The sequence below is a fragment of the Drosophila hydei genome, unplaced genomic scaffold (genome assembly GCF_003285905.1).
Source record: "Drosophila hydei strain 15085-1641.00,03,60 unplaced genomic scaffold, DhydRS2 tig00000253-arrow-arrow-pilon, whole genome shotgun sequence".
NCBI classification, from domain to species: domain Eukaryota; kingdom Metazoa; phylum Arthropoda; class Insecta; order Diptera; family Drosophilidae; genus Drosophila; species Drosophila hydei.
Genome location: NW_022045698.1, coordinates 270,099 through 288,321, shown reverse-complemented (window position 1 = coordinate 288,321; position 18,223 = coordinate 270,099). Strand labels below are relative to the sequence as shown.

The 18,223-nt window shown below is 35.0% G+C and overlaps 5 protein-coding genes across 8 annotated transcripts; 3 read left to right on the top strand and 2 right to left on the bottom strand.

The window, feature by feature from the left end:
• Positions 1–758: 758 nt before the first annotated feature.
• LOC111597212 (glycoprotein-N-acetylgalactosamine 3-beta-galactosyltransferase 1-like) lies at positions 759–2,291 on the top strand. Its single transcript, XM_023311783.2, has 3 exons — positions 759–836; positions 896–1,773; positions 1,832–2,291. The coding sequence occupies exons 1-3, from the start codon at positions 803–805 to the stop codon at positions 2,144–2,146; spliced, it is 1,227 nt and encodes a 408-aa protein (XP_023167551.2). The 5' UTR covers positions 759–802; the 3' UTR covers positions 2,147–2,291.
• A 1,097-nt stretch (positions 2,292–3,388) lies between these two features.
• Positions 3,389–5,317, top strand: LOC111597210 (glycoprotein-N-acetylgalactosamine 3-beta-galactosyltransferase 1). Its single transcript, XM_023311778.2, has 3 exons — positions 3,389–4,180; positions 4,238–5,089; positions 5,150–5,317. The coding sequence occupies exons 1-3, from the start codon at positions 3,446–3,448 to the stop codon at positions 5,300–5,302; spliced, it is 1,740 nt and encodes a 579-aa protein (XP_023167546.2). The 5' UTR covers positions 3,389–3,445; the 3' UTR covers positions 5,303–5,317.
• An 18-nt stretch (positions 5,318–5,335) lies between these two features.
• Positions 5,336–10,130, bottom strand: LOC111597211 (glycoprotein-N-acetylgalactosamine 3-beta-galactosyltransferase 1-like). 4 transcript variants are annotated; one of them, XM_023311782.2, is made up of 5 exons: positions 9,942–10,130; positions 7,553–8,130; positions 7,395–7,491; positions 5,698–5,910; positions 5,336–5,630 (listed from the first exon to the last, which is right to left on the bottom strand). In XM_023311782.2, the coding sequence occupies exons 2-5, from the start codon at positions 8,077–8,079 to the stop codon at positions 5,517–5,519; spliced, it is 951 nt and encodes a 316-aa protein (XP_023167550.2). In that variant the 5' UTR covers positions 8,080–8,130; positions 9,942–10,130; the 3' UTR covers positions 5,336–5,516. The 4 variants fall into 4 exon arrangements, with proteins under 4 accessions (XP_023167550.2, XP_023167548.2, XP_023167547.2 ...); XM_023311780.2 differs by having other exon boundaries at positions 5,337–5,630; positions 5,698–5,913; positions 9,859–10,130; XM_023311779.2 differs by having other exon boundaries at positions 5,337–5,630; positions 5,698–5,913.
• An 866-nt stretch (positions 10,131–10,996) lies between these two features.
• Positions 10,997–12,235, bottom strand: LOC111597208 (larval cuticle protein A1A). The gene is made up of 2 exons (XM_023311776.2): positions 12,230–12,235; positions 10,997–11,599 (listed from the first exon to the last, which is right to left on the bottom strand). The coding sequence occupies exons 1-2, from the start codon at positions 12,233–12,235 to the stop codon at positions 10,997–10,999; spliced, it is 609 nt and encodes a 202-aa protein (XP_023167544.2).
• Positions 12,236–12,784: 549 nt separating this feature from the next.
• Positions 12,785–17,928, top strand: LOC111597209 (glycoprotein-N-acetylgalactosamine 3-beta-galactosyltransferase 1). The gene is made up of 4 exons (XM_023311777.2): positions 12,785–13,260; positions 13,873–13,966; positions 17,316–17,612; positions 17,701–17,928. The coding sequence occupies exons 1-4, from the start codon at positions 12,785–12,787 to the stop codon at positions 17,926–17,928; spliced, it is 1,095 nt and encodes a 364-aa protein (XP_023167545.2).
• Positions 17,929–18,223: the final 295 nt, after the last annotated feature.

Below are 18,223 nucleotides of genomic sequence, written 5' to 3'. Positions count from 1 at the left end.
GAATATGTCGCATGTGAAATATTTCTGAAATTCCCAGTGATAGCTAAAGGTTCGTAATGACGACATCACGTTTGTTACTTCGACCAGGTACTGAATCATAATAGAAGCAAATTCAAATTATTTAATTAAATATCACAAATTTTTAGCACATCGTAAAATCTTTACGTTCGTCGTAGGCTTAATTGTGACAATTTTATTAATTAAACTTTACTCAGCGCCGCTGCAACTTGATGCCTTCGACACTTTCAGCAGCAAGGAATTTCAGTCCAAAATAAATGTTACAGACGAATGGGCAATAAAGAATTGAGTTGATAACTATTTTTGGCTGTTTGTTATCTAAGTTATCATTTAATGATATTCTATCTTTATGTTCTGTTGATATAGACTTGGAGTTCTTATTGAGATGCTGAACAACATTGCGAAGCATAGAGCGAAATAAGAAATAAGTAAATAGACACGAGATAAAACACATTGTTTGATAAAAGAGTGACAGTTTTTCACGGTGTTCTCACAGGTGTTGTCTAATGCAGCTATCTATTGACAACTATATCTCATATAACTCTCATTATGAGCGCTTAGTTGGGTCGATAGCCCGAAATACTTCGGTTCACTTCTGTTATTAAAGTGTAAAGTGAAATAAGGTGTTCTAGAATAAATTCTAAAATGAAATAAAACTACTCAAATAAAAGTTAATAAAGCAAAATTGTTTATATAAATAAAATAAATTAAATATACATAATTTAAAAAAAAAGTTGAATTAATTTTAAAAAATATTTAATAAAAAGTTAATAAGTTAATAGTCATGAAAATGGCTGGACATTCCATTTTATATGAAGGTAACAAGCTCAAACCTCAAGTAAAATATTCAAAAACAATTGAAAGAGCAATATTTCAGGAAATACAAGTAAAACACGTTCGTTATTGACCCTTCTTATTGGACTGCTAATTGGATTTTGTATCGCTGAGCTTATATCTTATATGACTATATCGGAAGATATTAATCCGAAAAATATCGTAGCCAGCACTGCGTCGCCTAAACAGCAATTGACCAACGATGTTGGAATACCAAATTTAGGGGTGATTGAACACGAACATCCATTCGATAACACCTCATTATCTGATCAGCTGAAGCGGGAGGTGCGTGTGCTCTGCTGGGTGATGACCAATCCCAGCAACCATAAGAAGAAAGCCCGACATGTGAAACGGACGTGGGGCAAACGCTGTAACATTCTGCTGTTCATGAGCTCTGCAGCAGATGAGGAGCTGCCCACAGTCAAGTTGGATGTGGAAGAAGGTCGACCGAATCTGTGGCGCAAGGTGAAGGAGGCCTTCAAGTATGTCTACAAGCATCATTACAACGACGCCGACTGGTTCTACAAGGCTGACGACGATACCTATGCAGTAATCGAGAATCTACGATATATGCTATATCCCTATAGTCCAGAGACGCCCGTTCACTTTGGCTTCAAGTTCAAGACCTTTGTTAAGCAGGGCTATATGTCGGGCGGAGCTGGCTATGTGCTCAGCAAGGAGGCGCTGCGACGGTTTGTGGTCGATGGCATACCCGATCCCAAGATGTGTCTGCCGGGCACCGTTATTAACGAGGATATTGAAATTGGCAAATGCATGGAGAATCTTAACGTGACAGCTGGCGATTCTCGTGATGTGAATGGGCGTGGTCGCATGTTTCCTTTTGTACCGGAGCAAATGTTAATACCCAATAAAGATCCAAATTTTTGGTATTGGAACTATCAGTATTACAAAACAGACGATGTGAGTTTTTGCGTTGAAATTCAATTGGCTTCTTCTTATATATACAAATCTCTTTTAGGGCCTGGATTGTTGTTCGGATAATGCAATATCCTTCCACTATGTCGCTCCCAACTTCATGTATGTTCTGGACTATTTGATCTATCATCTGAAACCTTTTGGTGTGGAGCGATCGCAGCAATTGCCCGCCAAACTAAAAGTGGGTGAATTGATGTCGCCGCCCAAGGAAGAACCCGCCAACAGCAATGAGGACTCTGTGGATGACTATGATAGATTATATACACCTGCAGTGACAATGAATTCAAACGAACCGGATTCAAGAGAAGTTAGCTCAAATGAAAGCGGTAGGAAATTTGCGAATGGTGAGAAAAATTAAAAAGCTGCGAAGAGAAATAAAGCGCCTCGAAAATGTATATAACGAATATGACTAGAAAATAGAAATATAATACTTAAAATTAAACATTCTTATGTACTTAAAACATGTAATGCGCGATTAATTATCGATACGAATAAATACACTTACCCAGTTGTTAGATAAACACATCTATATTGACACAATTGGTGGCTAGCTAGTAAATATGAGGTTCAATTTTGTTATGAATGAAAATATTTTGAAAATTTATAGGATATTGATAAAAAATACATAAATTTATGAATTTATGAATTAGAGTAAAAGTTGATACAAAAAAAAAAAACAGAAATAAATGACAAGATATATTTAAAATTAAAACAATTAAAAATGTTGCAGTCGACTTCATGATACTTATACAATTTTAAAAGGAGTTAACCTGTAAAGTTAAATATAATTTTGAAATTCTTAAATTATAAACTTTGCACATTTCATTTATCTTTTAAAATAACATAATAATTTCAATCAATGCACTTTTATCTATATACTTTCGTACTTACCCATCTCTATTTTTTATTATCGATACCAATCGATACGACTTCATTTGTAAAGACTATAAGAGCTAGAGACTCACTAGGACACTTTGATGATTATAGGGACTATGAGTATTTCGCAGAGAATTGGGCTTCAGAAAATGCAAACATTAATATATCATAATTATGATCCGAAAATTGCAATAATAAAGTGCATGTAAAGCAAAAGTTATTCAATAATTCATTTTTGGCACAAACGCATGCGACCGCAGCGGACCGCGTGCTTATGTGTGTGTGCTTGCACTCTTAGTTATGTTTACAATAATCATAAAATTATTTAGGAAATCTCATTGTCGGGCACTTCAGTATATGTATATTTCACTTTTACTTGTATTACGTTATTGGCGCGTTGAAAAGTTTAAAGGAACCGCAATCAATAAACACGATCAAAAGATCGAAGCGACAATTATCGAAGCGAGATTAGTTCTCAACAAAATCAACGAATTCCGAAAGCGTAATATAAGGAAAGACTTTAGTTTTCTGTTATACTTAACACATTTGTAAATTGTTTAAAGCTCATTTAAAATATCAGTACAGTAATATGGCAGCGCCAGCGAACAAAATGTTTAAACGAGTAAATGAGTAACAGTGTAACTCAATTGAACAATCTGGTAGCTCTATTGACTTTTGAAACCAGGGAATGAGTAATAAAGTCAAATTCCACTTACTTTACCAGTCTGGCAACGTTATAACATAACTGATTTGACATTTGTACAAATAAAATAATTTTAAAATGCTGATGCAAAGTTTAAAGCGTTTATTAGGCCACACGGTCTTGGCATTACTTATTTGTTGCTTTGTTTGGTTCATTCTCTTGGAGTTATACCTATTTGCATTTAGTACATCCGGCATTGCCATAAAGGACTATCTTGATACGCCCTATAAAGAGAGCATTCGAGAAGTCAATGTGGGCAACCGAAACGAGACGTGGGACAATCGCAGCATTGCCAATAAGCTATACCATAAGGTACGTATACACTGCCTGCTGCACTTCACCAGCGACCGTGAGCGCGTCAAAGCACAACACATCCTAAGAACTTGGGGAACCCGCTGCAACCAAGTGCACATCAGCGAGGCGCCGCGTGTTATCGACGCATATCGACTTATTGCCAGGAAGCACTATGACGACTTGGATTGGCTGTTGCATGTGCATGTGGATAGCTATGTGATTATGGAGAACTTGCGATACCAGCTGGCTAGTTATCAGGCAGATCGAAAGATTTACTTCAGCGCCTTTCATGCTGCCTATCTGTATGCCCATGTCAGTTTGAAAGATACCACAGATTATATATTCAGTCGCAGTGCACTGCAGCAGGTGTTGAGATCAACAAACTACCTTGCAGACATGGAACAGGGCCCCAATGAGCAGCTCTATCCATTTCAAGTGCCCCCCGAGATTTTGCCCTTTGCACTGCGCTCTTACTTTTGGAACTGGCCATTTATATATCAATTCGTCTATTCCAACAAGGTGAGTATATGTTAAATATGTTTTCATTTATGCCTTACCTCCTTATTTGTCCCACAGGACTTCGATAGTGCCATGGAAATGCCTATTATTTTACCCTACGTCGATCTCGATCAGCTTTATATGCTGGACTTCATGCTCTATCATTTACGTCCGTATGGCTATGTGAATGGCATGCCCGCCCTGCCTGAAGCATCTGTAATGCAACAGCCTGCGCTAGCTGTCAATGATACCGTTAGAAACCAGCTTTACAAGCATGTGCGCATTCTCTGCATGGTGTTCACCTATCCACACAAATACGAGCAAGTTGTGGGTACCATACGCAAAACCTGGGCGCGTCACTGCAACAAGCTAATTGTATTCAGCACCCAAATGCCGAGGAATCAGAACTTTGAGGATGTTTACACCGTTGCTTTGAATGTGAGCGAAGGCTATAAGCATTTGTGGGGCAAGACGAAGGCGGCATTTAGGCACGTCTACACACACCATTTGCACGAAGCGGATTGGTTCTATAAGATCGATGACGATACCTATGCCATCATTGATAATATGCGTTATATGCTGTATGCCCAAAGCGCCGACCAGCCCATTTACTTTGGATGCAGTTTCCAGTCGGACAACAGAGAACCGATCTATATGTCGGGCGGTTCTGGGTATGTGCTTAGCCGAGCAGCGGTGCGTTGCCTGGTCGAAAATGGAATCGATAACAATCTCTGCAATCGAAAGTCAACTGGCGCAGAGGACTACGAACTGGGACGGTGTTTAAACAAATTGAATGTTGTTGCTGGCGATTCTCGAGATGATTTTCAGCGACATCGTTTTCTTCCACTTGGATTGCCCAAATTTCTAGTTCCCGGAATTATAGATAATAAGTTTTGGATATTTAGTTATATGTACTATACGTTGAAGAAGGTATGTCCTTTAATCGTTAATACACTGTATTATTTTTATGTAATAAAACCACTGTTCTAGGGCATTGAATGCTGTTCATCCTATATCATAGCAATACATTATGTGGTCTACTATCAGATGTTTATCTATGAATACTTTCTATACAAAATGCGTCCATATGGCATCATACTGGGTCACGAGCCGCTGGCCAATTGTAGTCTTGGTGGCATTTAGCTAGATATGGAAGAGTGTAAATTTAAAACAGAAAACTAACAAAAATTTAAGTTTGTATGTACACATTTATTTATAGGTTTTCTGTTAGCTATTTCTAGAGAGTTTTACAATATATGTTATGTTCTATTTATGTATGCTTAATGAAGACAGTTTTAAATGAGGCTATGTCTTTGGCAAAGTTTTCTGCAGTCCTTTACTTGAAATTTTCATTCGTTCAACTCAAGCCAAACGGACGTAATTTATAAACGATATATTCCATTATATAAAAACAAAACATATCAGGACAGTTAAATGTTATTGCTGACTTCGAACAGCAGCCGAGTGTAATCTGCAAATTTATAAGAATTTATATAAATATTTAATATTATTATTTTAATGTGCTTCAGTTGACCTACATTCGTTAGCTTGTTCACGAAGAGCGGCAGGCCTTGCTCATCGCTACTGTTGCCCACGGCCACGCCCACATTGCGAAAACAACGTGCAATTTCCACATGCTTAATGCCATAATTGTGACTGCTGCAAATGGTACTATTATCATGGCCCAGAGTCACAAAACGATGCAGCGCCTCCTTACTAAATAAATTGCCGCCAGATCCTGTTCTTATATGCTGCTGAGAATTATAAGAAATTATATTGAAAAGAAAATTTGAGTTAACTGTGCATAATTGTAATTGAAAATGCTTGCCATAAGAACTTATATATTAAATATCTTTATATATATATATTAAGCTGAACTTAAAATTTTACCTATAACAAATTCTAAATAAAAAATTATATTTAAAATAATTATATATAAGACAAAAAAAAAAAAAATATATATATATTTATTTATAATATATTTATTTAGAATTTGTTATAGGCAAAATTTTAAGTTCAGCTAAATATTTCAAGCATTATGTAAAACAAATTATATTTTTATCTTTTTTTATAAAAATAAAATCATTGTTAAATATTCATTATAATAATTCTTGAATTAATATTGTATATGAATTTGAAACTTAAGGCCTTTAAGCACTCTTTTAATCATGCATAAATTTAATAAGATTATAAATAATATTTTTATTGTTGCTATACCATAATATATATAATTATATGATTACTATATTTTAAGTTAAAGTTAAGATTTTTAAAAAATAAATTGCATTTTAGGTCTATAAACTTAATGTAAAATATGTTTAGTAAAAAATTCTTGACTTAAAAATATATTAAATATGTAAAGTTTATTATAAATGAATATTTCTTAAGTACGTAATATTAACCGATTATTGTCTATGATAAATAACTATTTTATATATTTATATAAAAATATCAATTGACTATTTTTTCAATATATTTCCAATAAGAAAGAGCAGAAAGTTTCCAACTTGCACTGGATATTATAAAGATATACATAAATATATAAATATATTTATACAACTATTTACAAACCTATAAGCATAAATATGCAATTTCCTTTATGAAAAGCTTGTGTGATATTATTTTTAAATTATAAATTAAATATATATTTTCAAACTTGTCTATAGAAGGTATAACAAAAATACTTTTAAGATTTGTAATAAGATTAAATTATTTGATTATATATTATTATATAAATAGTTATGCTCTAGTCTGGAGCCTCTAATTTAAATGATCTTGAAGTGATGCCTGGCAAATAATTAAGGCACAGTCTATGCCGATTATTGGCTTACAATTATAAGAGAATGAGTTGAAGTAAATGAAAAATGTTTAAAATCCCAATTTACTAGCTCTTCTAGTGAGATTAATATGTTAATAACGATAGACAGCCGGATGGCTATATGCATATATGGCTATATACACAGGCAGAGGTGTAGAGGCTAAAGTTGACTCAGCTCATTACCCTGAGCAAGAACAGACTCTACTCTATATTTAGAATAGATTTTTCACCTTGCACAAAACTATGAAATCTAATTTTGTATATCTAATCTAATCTAGATCTAATAAGCGTGATAAGAAGCTATCTGATTGGCAAGCAATGATTCAACTGGAAGTAAATGCATATATCATAGTATATCTATATAGACAGATATATGATATGTCTTAGCTTAACTAAGATATTTCTTAATCCACTCACATTTTTCGTAAACTCATATGCAAAGCTATCAAAGTAGACGGGCATCTCGGGTAAGTAGTCAAGCAGCAAGTGTTCCAGATTCTCCATGATCACATAGCTAGGGGTAAATATGCCAAAAGATTAGCATTATAGATATGCCGACTCTCCACGCTACATACGTTTCGTCAGTCACCATGAGGAACCAGTCGTATTGCTTGTGATAATGCGTATAGACGTAATGCAGATATTCGCGCGTGCGACCCCATGAGCTGCTGCTGTTGCTGCTGCTGCTGCTGCTGCTGCTGCTGGTGTGATTGCGCCTCATCGACAGGTTGAAAAAAGGTTTCTTATTCTTATGCTTGGAGTTGAGGAAGAGCAGCTTGTGGCAGCGCTTGCCCCAGGTGTGCTCAATGTGCACCTGGCGCTTCTGCTTAAGCGGGCGCACCGTAATCATGCAGAGTATACGCTTAGTCGGATTATAATTTGAAGCTTGCCGCAAATTGTAAAGAGCAGCAGCAGCCTCTCTGCTGCTGCTGCTGCCGGTGTAAAGCTCAACGGAATCAGCTGATGCGCTGCTGTCGCTGTAGAATTCGTGACGCGCCAGCTGCAATAGGCGCGACAAACAGCTGCCACAGATGAGGCCCAGCAGCAGCATCAACAGCAGCTGCAGTCGCTGCTTTTGCAGCTTAACGAAATATATATACATTTTTTTCTTGCTTGGCTAACGGTATGTTGGCTTTTATTACCGTTTTATGCGCTATGTTCGTAAAGAGAAGAGAGAGAGAGAGAGAGACAGAGAGAGATTATGTTAGCTTTGTATAGAAATGAGCACGGTACAGTTGGACAACCACTGTAAACAATGTATTCAATTACTTTGTAAACATTGAAAGCTTAGGTTTGAACAAAAGTTGTAGTCACAGTTTTGCAGTCATTCACACTATTGTGTCAATGTCAATGCTTTAAGCCTCCGTATCACATGTATTAAATCTGTATTTAATAAAAGTTTGACAGTCACATATATCAATTAATGATTTTAGAAACACTGCAATTTATTTTTTAATTGTATAGCATAAAGTAATTCAAGTAATTTCCCTATCTTAAGTTTGAAAGTCATTGCTCTCAATTTACAGTTTTAGGATTATTCAATTTTGGGCTTTTATTTTTTACCTTTTCCAATAATACAAAGAGCCGTTTTATATAATTTAATTTTCTTCATTTAAATGTTACAGTTTTAGAGTCCCAAACTAAATCTCTTCGAGTTCGAGTTAGATCTTAGAACAGTTTGACAGACGCAGTTTTGAAGCTACTGAATTGACTTTATTAAACCATAGTCAAACAACTTTTAAAGATTCCCAAATTGAATTACTTTTAAAGTGCAGTTTTAGAGGCACAGATTCAAGCACACTTTGAAAGGCACAGTTTTAAAGCTGCTGCACTTGATAGATCTGATTTATTAGTTTCATATCAAACAAATAAAATAAAACAAATTTATCATAATTTTTAAATCATAGTTTGACGGTTCCTGAATTGCATTTATGGCATAACTGAAATGCTGTTAAAATTTATACGTTCTGAAGTTCGAATAGATTCATAGCCGTACAGGTGAGCGATTAAAATTAGCAAAAAGTTTGCTCAGTATTAGAGTCACAAAGCTCATTAAGGAACAGCAACACTTCCCAGTTTTAAAGTCACAGTAACAATGCTCTCTCATACATCAGTACTTCACAGTTCTAGAGCCACCGATAAAGAATTGCATAAGCTTTGCATTTTCGGAGTTACAATAATTCCTCGTATCGCATCTACTTTCACAGTTTCAGAGCCACAGGGCTTATGCGCAGTGATATACCAACTCTACACAGGCTCTTAGACACACAAGTTAAGCAAAACTTTTGATTGCCAACGCCCATTCACTCACTCTGCACTCTTAGAGCTGTTTGCAACACTGGAAAAGAGTATTGGATAGTCGACATGGAGTTGCATTGGCTTTGCTTTTCTGTTTTGTTTAACTTTTATGCAAATATAATGTTTATGTTTATGTAGATGCCGACGACGGGATGTTGTTGTTGCGGCCTATGCGTCTGATTGTTGTTGTGATTGTTGAAATACCAAATTAACACATTCTTGTGCACTGACGCAGCAGCCGTAAACGCAAAAGCCAAAAAAAAAGTTTAATAAAAAAACTTGTAAGATGCGGTTGACCTTCAGGCCAGGTTCGCTCTACCCAGGCAGCGTTGCACCTCTTTTTTCGGCTTAATTCGATTTGCAATTGCTAAATTGTTAAACTTTTGCTAGCTGTTTGCCGGTTTGCGTCTTCTTCTTTTTCATTTGCTTTAACTGTAGGCCACCGTCACAAATCGCTGGCTCCTCTGCCGCAGCGCGAGAAAGAGTGTAAGTGTGAGAGAGAGAGACAGAGAGATCGAGCGAGGGGGTGGGGAGCGCGCGCTCAATTATGCGTCGCTCGTTCCGTTTCGTTTTGTTTATTTACTTGAAGAGAGTCGCAGCAGGCACACACGTAAAGAATATATAAAAAAAGTCAAAAGTAATACAAACAACATAAATGTCACTAACATATAAACAACACGGCGCAGCGCGACGTCGACTTAACGCCTTGACGATCGTTGACAGACTTGCGAGCTGTTTTTTCTGCTGTCTTTGTTATTGCTTCTTTGTTGGTTTTTTACGTGCGCGCTTCGATCCAAACGACACTTGATTTGCGAGGCAGTGTGACCATAATGGCAAAAGCTAGAGATGTGCAACCGGGCGGTAAGTGTGATGAGCAAGCGATGGCCGTGTTATTGGAAGTAACAGTTAGTCAAGGGCCACACGCACAGTGTGTTGACTTAGGTGAATAAAGATGTTAATTATAATTTATAATTTAAAAATATTATTTTAAATAAATATTAGAGGTAATTTAAATATTTAATAAATAAATTAATTAATTATATAAGTTAAAGGTAAAAATAATTTAAATTAGGTTTCTTGTAAAAAAAAAATTTAATTTGCATAATTTGTTTCATATATTGTTGGTAATTTATTTATTATTTTAAAGATGCTAAAGATATAATTCATACAGCATACGATAGTTTTTAATATATTTTAATATATATAGATGTATGATTTCCTGTTCTCTCCAGAACCCGAAAAACAGGTATAAATGCTTCATTTCTGTGTTTCATACTTCTTATTGTTGTTTTCTTTATTTGCTGGCATTCCACTGGGCTGCTTTAAATTCAAGCCATGATTATGCCTTAAGTGTGGTTTTCTCTTTTGAACCTTAGACTATTTATCATACTGGATAAAATATCGTAGAAAAAGGCATAATGTATGGAAATCTTAAGATAAATGTATAATGTGCAAAAATATTAAAAATCATTCTGTTTAAAAAGTCTTAGTTTGAGTTTCATATCGATTATTATCGACATCCTAAAAGTATGCAATTGATAAAATCGAAAAGTCAAAACGAGCAAAAACTAACAGCTAAAAAACTGAAATTTTGAAAATAAAATTAAAATATTATATTAAATAAAATATTAAAAAAAATTATTTTATCTTTCACTCAAATTTAATGGATAAAAATAATATTAATATAATAGCTAATTCCTGCACATCAGACAATTTCCGATCTACTCATATATGCCGCTGCTCGTGTCACGAGATTTCGCCGCATTCACATAACTATCGGCAGTGATCGCTTTCAATGAATTGTCCAAGGTTTTAGTAGCAGTTGCCTCCGTTGAGGCCTGGACAACGGGGGAACGTTCGTCGAGCAACACATTGGTTGGAGCTATGGCCAGTTTCTTCAGGACAATGGGCACCCGATTGACAATTGCATTGAAGCCGTGCACATCGTCCGCCGTATAGGTAACGGTTCTCTTGTAGCCATCTGGATCGATGAGGCTATAGGAGCCGCGCACTACGTAGCCATCGCGTGTCTCCCGATGATCCTTAATATCGCCCGTGGTTTCATCATTCACGGCATAGTCAAAGCTGTAGCTGGCAGGTGGAAAGATTTCCGGTTGCCTCGGCTCGTGCAGCACTGGCAGCGGCTGTGGGAATAGAGGAGCTCCTCCACTCGCTCCATGGGTCACAGCTTGTAACACCTTGGCATCGCCATTCTCCAGCTGGCCATTATAATCGTAGCCAGTGGGCGTTGCCTGGGAATTTTCAGCATTCGTGCGCGTAGTCTGATAATTGGTTTGATATTCCTCGCCAGAGTTGGACGCAGGCTGCTCCAATGAGTTGATTTCATTTAAGCTTAGTTTTCCATTGTTGTTGTTGTTGTTGTTGTAGACGTACTCCGCTTGGATAGTTCCAATTAGCGCAAAAACGAGTAGCAGCAACTGCAAGGAATACGTTTAAACTAAAAAACATTTCCTTCAAATTCAAAACTAACCTTAAAATCCATTTTAAATTAATTTTTTCGTGATCTTTCGTTTGCTTGTGCTCACAAATTGTCAGCTAACTGCACTTTGAATTGATGTAGCTCAAAGCTTTTATACTACACTGCTCGACATATTACTTCATATATGTATATATATCATTTACCGTTATACAATATCATGCTCATCAATGGGGTGATTATACTTTCGTTTTTTTGTATTTTGTGTCTGCACATCATTTATGCTGCGTAAGCGTTTAACAATTATTCGTCTGGCCGTCAATGTGAAATGGCAATAAATGAAGACAGAACTGCGCGACATCCAATTAGCTGATGGAAACAACAATTGATCAAGACTTGAATTCATTTGGAATTGGCGAAAAGAGCTCATCGCTAGTGTTGCCACCTAATAAGCTAATTACACATATAATCAAATGCATTTGAACAATAAATATGCTATTTCAGAGTAATTATATACGGTCATACTGAGTGGCCAGCAGAACAATTGAAGAATATTCTGTTTTGCTATGGAATGGGCACTAAGTTCAATTGACTAGTGAAGCTTATCTGTAATTATTTTATTTATATCAGTAATATATTTATATTTTTAAATGTTCTATTGAGCTTTAAAGCGCTTATGAATGAATAAGTTACCAATACACCTAAAAAGTGTGCACGAACTACTGAACTAGTGACAAGAACGAGCAACGTAGTTCATAAATTCATAAGGAACCTTTGAGCTTATTCAAAACACCATCCAGCTGAACTAGAACTGTCAGCTTAAGCAAGCAGTTCGGTGTCGTTGCCACCTGACAAAATTATTGAAGATATCATCTCTTGATTGAGGTTATAATATTATGCATATATGGTCACACAGACGAGCGCGGGCAATGCGTACCATCAAACCGGTCGTTTGTTTTGCTTCATTGTTTTGTGTGTTAAATGATGTTTTTTTGCTGCTGCAAAATTAAACGCGACTGCAGCAATCGCAGCTTACACGTCGCGTCGGCCAGAACATAACGCGGACAAAACAATGGCTAAGCTGAGATCGTGGCAACTGCGCGGTCAGCTACATCTGTTGACCGGCTTCATAACGGGATTCGTTTGCGCTTTTATGTTGCTTCTCTTCATTTACGATGTACACAATGGCATCAGCTGTTGGCCAACCAGCAGCAGTAGCAGTGGTAGCAGCGACTACACCTCCTCTAGGGCGATGAATAGATTTTCAGCAGATTTATCACCTGCGATTCGTGTGCTCTGCATGGTACTCACCTGTCCGGACTATGTGGAGCGCTATGCCCAGCACGTATACGCCACATGGGGTCAACGCTGCAACAAGCTAATCTTCGTTAGCAGCGAGAACTACGAACCGTTGGGCGTCGTTCAGGTGGTCGACTCTGACGGCGGCAACTATGAAGATTTGTGGAATAAAACACGAGAGGGTTTTCGATATGTCTGGCTAGAATATGGCGCGCAATACGATTGGTTTCTCAAGGCCGACGATGATACGTGAGTACAGCTAGAGATGAGCGTGTGTCGATTATGCAGGCACGAAAAATACGTTTGTTAAGCGAAAGTGAATTGTGATTAATATATACAAGCGTAAATGTTTACCAAAAAAATTTGTTAAGTGGCCGTGCCGCATTTCCAACGCTAAAGATTCCTCTATATAAATAATGCAATTTTTACTAACATTTATTCCATAATAATATATATTCCAAAAATAAATACTGAAATAAACTCAATTAGTGTTGAATGAACTTTAAAAAATTCAGTTTTTATAGGAAAATTTTGATTTTTTAAATATGTTTGGGATATTCTTTGCCCATAACATATAGCTACAAGAGTATTTTATATTCGGTTTATCAAGGCTAGGTTTTTATCAAGTTTTTATTATGTCATTATTTCGAAGAACAAATTTTGCTCCACAAGTTTTTTATAGCTTTTTTTAAATTCGATTGAAACGTAATTTATTTCTTTTGTTTATCTTGCTAAACAAAAGTATTTATCTAATTTATTGTGGAAGCCCATTTGATTTCATTATTAAGGCTTTCTTTTACTGCACTTCTTATTCTTTATAATCACATACCTGTCATTACTTACCTTTTGTTGTTCTTTTAGCTATGTGATTATGGAAAATCTGCGTCATATGCTCAGCGCCTATGACCCCGATATGCCCATATATTTTGGCTATCAGATGAGACGCTATAATGTGGTAAGTCTCGAATTACATCTATGAGTCATTTCGTATAGCTGCACTTAGCTTTGGCATGCTAATTAATTCATTCAAAATATTCTAAAAAAATATTTCTTCTCTGTCATCTCGAGCGTCAACTTCTGAATTCCTAATTAAATTATAGGATCTTAGATAAATTGACATGCATTTTTGGCTTGGGGCGACAAAACACATATTTCACTTAACAAATTGCTCGAAACTCGCCTTTCTCTATGCTTGCGATTAATGTGGCATATAATCTTTATTGTCGGCGAAATATATGGTACAAAGCTTCAGCTCGTTGGGGAATTTAACAATTTTTTCTATCTTGTTTCTGTCACTCAAGACCTTTAAATATTTGTGGCAAAACCAGAAAATAAAATATTTTGAAATGTTTCAAAACAGATTATGGAATTATTTAAAGAATAGTTAGAAATTGTTTTCTTTTTTTTTTTTTTGAATATAATATATTTATAATATTTAAGTTTTCACATTTGTTTAGTTGCTAATAAAAATTAAAATATATTAAAAAAATAACATTCATTAATTTAATAATTTTTATATATATTTTAAGCGTATATATTTACTTATATTAATTTTTTATTTTTCAAGTTCGATCAGTTTATGCATAAGTAAGGGTATTTAAGTTACTGCATATTTATAAATGAAATAGAAATTTTTTAAGTCATATTTTTGGGATAGCGAAATGTTGTTATGGCCATGCAAAATTCAAAGTTTTATTAAACAATAATCAATTTGTTGGCCTGACTAACCGGTTATCAACTCTAGCTGCGTTTAAATAACAATTTCTGTCGATGCTCGTTTAATTGGCTAGCTAATTAAAGAGAACTTCTCTGTTAGGTCTTTATCACTGAAGCCTTGGCACTCGCTGCGCATACGAAAAACATTTATATTTTTATTTACTTCAAATAATGATTAATGAAATCGTAAGCATCTGCAATACAAATGGCAACGGGCAGCAGTCAATCAAATGTTGATGCACTGCCTCAACTATGTTCACTGCTCTTCTGCTTCTCCTTCTTCGTCTTCTTCTTGTTTTTGTACTCGTGAGGCCGCTGAGGTTTTTTGTCATTTCGCTACAGACGCATCTATGGTTGCTGCTTTCAAGCTTTGTTTGTTTTTTCGTTATTTATTTTGCCATTTGACATTATTGTGCAAAGCTTTTGCTGGCAAGGTACAAACTGTTGGCCAATAGGTGGTAATTGTGAGCGCTTTGTAGTCACCATGTGGATGGATCTTAAGCACATAGACAAGACATATAAATTGCAAATGGTAATGGTAATAAAAATACTACAAACTATTAGCAAATATTAAACAATTTTATGAAGATACAAAAGAAACATTAATATTCAAACATAAAAGAAAAACATAAAATAATAAAAATTATTTCTAATTTCTAATTTATTTTTAAAATTTAGTTTTTTCGAAAGAGCTGCAAAAGATTGAAAGAGGGCAGCTAGGCAGTGGGTCAGGTGTTCAGCATATTATAGACTTCATAAATTGTTATTTCTCACCTGTCTGAGCTATTAAATTATTACGACTAATTTACTATCGAATTAAACCATTCGCATTGATTTATTTCTATTTCATAATCAAACTGGCAAAACAGAATAAAGCTATTATAACTATTGAGACAAGTTAAGCCCAAGTTCACCACTCAGCAGGTGGCAAGGTTTTAATAAATTGCTGCAAAAACCAAGCAGGTAAGAGTTCTCCAGTCGGCAGTGCACGACAATAAAAATACCCTAAGAAAGTTTTTTTTTCACAGCATAGTTATGCAATATTTGACGAGAGACTCGATAGAGAGCTAACAATACCCAAAACCCGATTTTAATCGATTTTATGAATATTTAAGTATATATACGGATCAGCCACGCCTTCTACAGATACATAGAGTTAAGCAGAAACATTATACCCTCTTAACCCATTTCCAGGTAATAACAAGATTTTTGTGTTTGCCAAGCAGCATTTGATAATTGCTTAAAGACACGTTAACTTTTGATAGGTTTTCAAATTTTCCTTTGATTTATAACGATGCTTAAGTTGCTGTGTGTATTTTTTTTTTAAATATTATTTTGGCTTTTGTCTATCAGACAGCCCAATTAGCATATGTTAAATCAGTTAATGGCCAGCTCTATGTCGAAATAGAAATTTTTCGACAGATGCACACAAAATTATTAGAAAAAGGTCAGCTATAGGTCGCTATATAGATTTCTGTATGGGAATTTAAGCAACAACCAAAAACTGAACATACGAAATTGTGTTCACATTTCAATTAAACTTGTATTTTTGACACATCATCCATTCAATTAGGTAGCAGACGTTCAAATGGCCTTCAAAGCGGCTTAAAATCCCCAAGTTGAAGTTGTAATTGTTACGCTTGATCGGCGAAGATGCTAAGAGCCTATAGCATAGCTAATCGCTTGTACTAACATGATTTTAATGCATATTTTTGTTATATATTTGTATTATGAAATTTTACAAATGTGGGCGTGGTCAAAAGTCATGGAATGTCTATGTGTGATGAGTGTATAAAATTAATTTTTATATTGAGTTTTGATTTCTTATCAATGAAACTAGTCTTAGTTTGTTTTATAATATTATACAAATATTTCTAATTATGTATGATCTTGAGTCAAAAATTGAATATACCACTACTTAAGCTCTGTCTATGAAGTTGTATGTAAATATATGAGTTCAGGCTGAAGTAATTTTTTGTTGCTTATTTAAGTTTTTTTTTTATTATTAAGCAAATTATTTGAAATAGCTATACATTTATAAATATTTATTGATATTACATATATTTGCACTTTTCCATCTAAATATATATTTATGTTAGATTTAATGCATTTAATTCCTGGTTCGAATTTGAGAGCTGTGTTTATTGAATTTGTAAATATTTATAATAATTAAAACAATAATAATGATTTAAGTATTATTTAATTAAGAAAATTTATATTTTTATATATATTTATATTTATATTTATATACTCATTTATATATGTATACTCATTCATAAAATCAATATATAATATATACATTTTTTGAAAAAGTACGGTCAGAGTATCATTGAATCTAGAGACTCAAAAAAGAGTCGGTTTATAAAGTGTTGACATTTCTTGGATAACCCAATTGGGCTATCTTCTAAAACTATAACTGTAAAGACCCTTTGATGTTCATTCACAAATTCATCTCTGTACTAAGTTGGGTTTTGGTAATTAAGAATTCATTTATTTATTTACTTTTGGTCTTATAGTAGTAAGACAAGGTGAAAGATTACGCTTTATAGTATTATAATATATTAGATATTAAATTGTTTCTCGGCTAGAGTTACATGTCTGGCGGCGCTTCCTATGTGCTTAGTCGCGAGGCACTGCGGCGCTTTATGAGTGAAGCCTATAGCTCGGCCAAAATCTGTCCAGCAGCGAAGAAAACGGGCATTGAGGACTTCTATATGGGCATTTGCCTGCAGAATGTGGGCGTGCACTTGATAGACTCCAAGCGCGCATTGCCCGCAGAGCAGAAACCAAAGTTTTTTCCGCTGGATGTTGCAAAATATTTGTTCAACTCCAATGTCAGCATACCGGACTGGTTGCGAGAGATGAGCGTCTCACAGATAGCCACAGTATGTGCTCTACTTGAAATTGTAGTAGCTTTCTATAGATATATATAAATATGTACATACATTACATATATTTGTTATCATTCTGCAGGGCAACGACTGCTGTTCGAATTATTCCATTGCTTTTCATTATACGAAGCCGGAGCGCATGTATCTATATGAATTTCTGCTATATAATTTGCGTGTGTTCGGGCGCAGCTACGAGGAGCAGCTGCCGGCGCAGCTCACAGCTGAAGAATTATTCGAGCTGTTTCCCATTGAAAACAATCTGGATATTAGAGATTTATCACAAATGCACGAAAAGCCAGAAAATTTTTGAATTATCTAATTTAATTTTTTAATTTAATTTTTATAAATTTAAGTTTTATTAGTTTATGTATTTGTCTTGTGATTTAATTATAATTAAATTTATATAATTTCTAGCTATAGCACTATTTGTACGTTTAAACTAGTTTTAATTTTTAGCGCTTCAAACTGTATCTGCCTTTTTGTTGCTCTCAAACTGTTTGGTAAAACAAAAGACTTAGGCAACATACTTGTTTGGGCCGCTACCATAAATTGTTGCATACTTTTAGGGTCTGCTTTAATATGAAAGTTAACAAAAAAGGGGAAAA

Bases quoted from the DNA above. Each gene is read 5' to 3' on its own strand.
- LOC111597209 (XM_023311777.2), top strand. From the start codon at position 12,785: ATGGCTAAGCTGAGATCGTGGCAACTGCGCGGTCAGCTACATCTGTTG. The intron at 13,261-13,872 runs GTGAGTACAGCT...TTGTTCTTTTAG, and splicing joins CTCAAGGCCGACGATGATAC to CTATGTGATTATGGAAAATC. The intron at 17,613-17,700 runs GTATGTGCTCTA...ATCATTCTGCAG, and splicing joins GCGTCTCACAGATAGCCACA to GGCAACGACTGCTGTTCGAA.
- LOC111597212 (XM_023311783.2), top strand. From the start codon at position 803: ATGAAAATGGCTGGACATTCCATTTTATATGAAG. The intron at 837-895 runs GTAACAAGCTCA...GCAATATTTCAG, and splicing joins ACATTCCATTTTATATGAAG to GAAATACAAGTAAAACACGT. The intron at 1,774-1,831 runs GTGAGTTTTTGC...AATCTCTTTTAG, and splicing joins AGTATTACAAAACAGACGAT to GGCCTGGATTGTTGTTCGGA.
- LOC111597210 (XM_023311778.2), top strand. From the start codon at position 3,446: ATGCTGATGCAAAGTTTAAAGCGTTTATTAGGCCACACGGTCTTGGCA. The intron at 4,181-4,237 runs GTGAGTATATGT...TTTGTCCCACAG, and splicing joins AATTCGTCTATTCCAACAAG to GACTTCGATAGTGCCATGGA. The intron at 5,090-5,149 runs GTATGTCCTTTA...CCACTGTTCTAG, and splicing joins TGTACTATACGTTGAAGAAG to GGCATTGAATGCTGTTCATC.
- LOC111597211 (XM_023311780.2), bottom strand. From the start codon at position 8,079: ATGTATATATATTTCGTTAAGCTGCAAAAGCAGCGACTGCAGCTGCTG. The intron at 5,914-7,394 runs GTGAGTGGATTA...TATAATTCTCAG, and splicing joins CATATGAGTTTACGAAAAAT to CAGCATATAAGAACAGGATC. The intron at 5,631-5,697 runs GTAGGTCAACTG...ATAAATTTGCAG, and splicing joins TCGTGAACAAGCTAACGAAT to ATTACACTCGGCTGCTGTTC.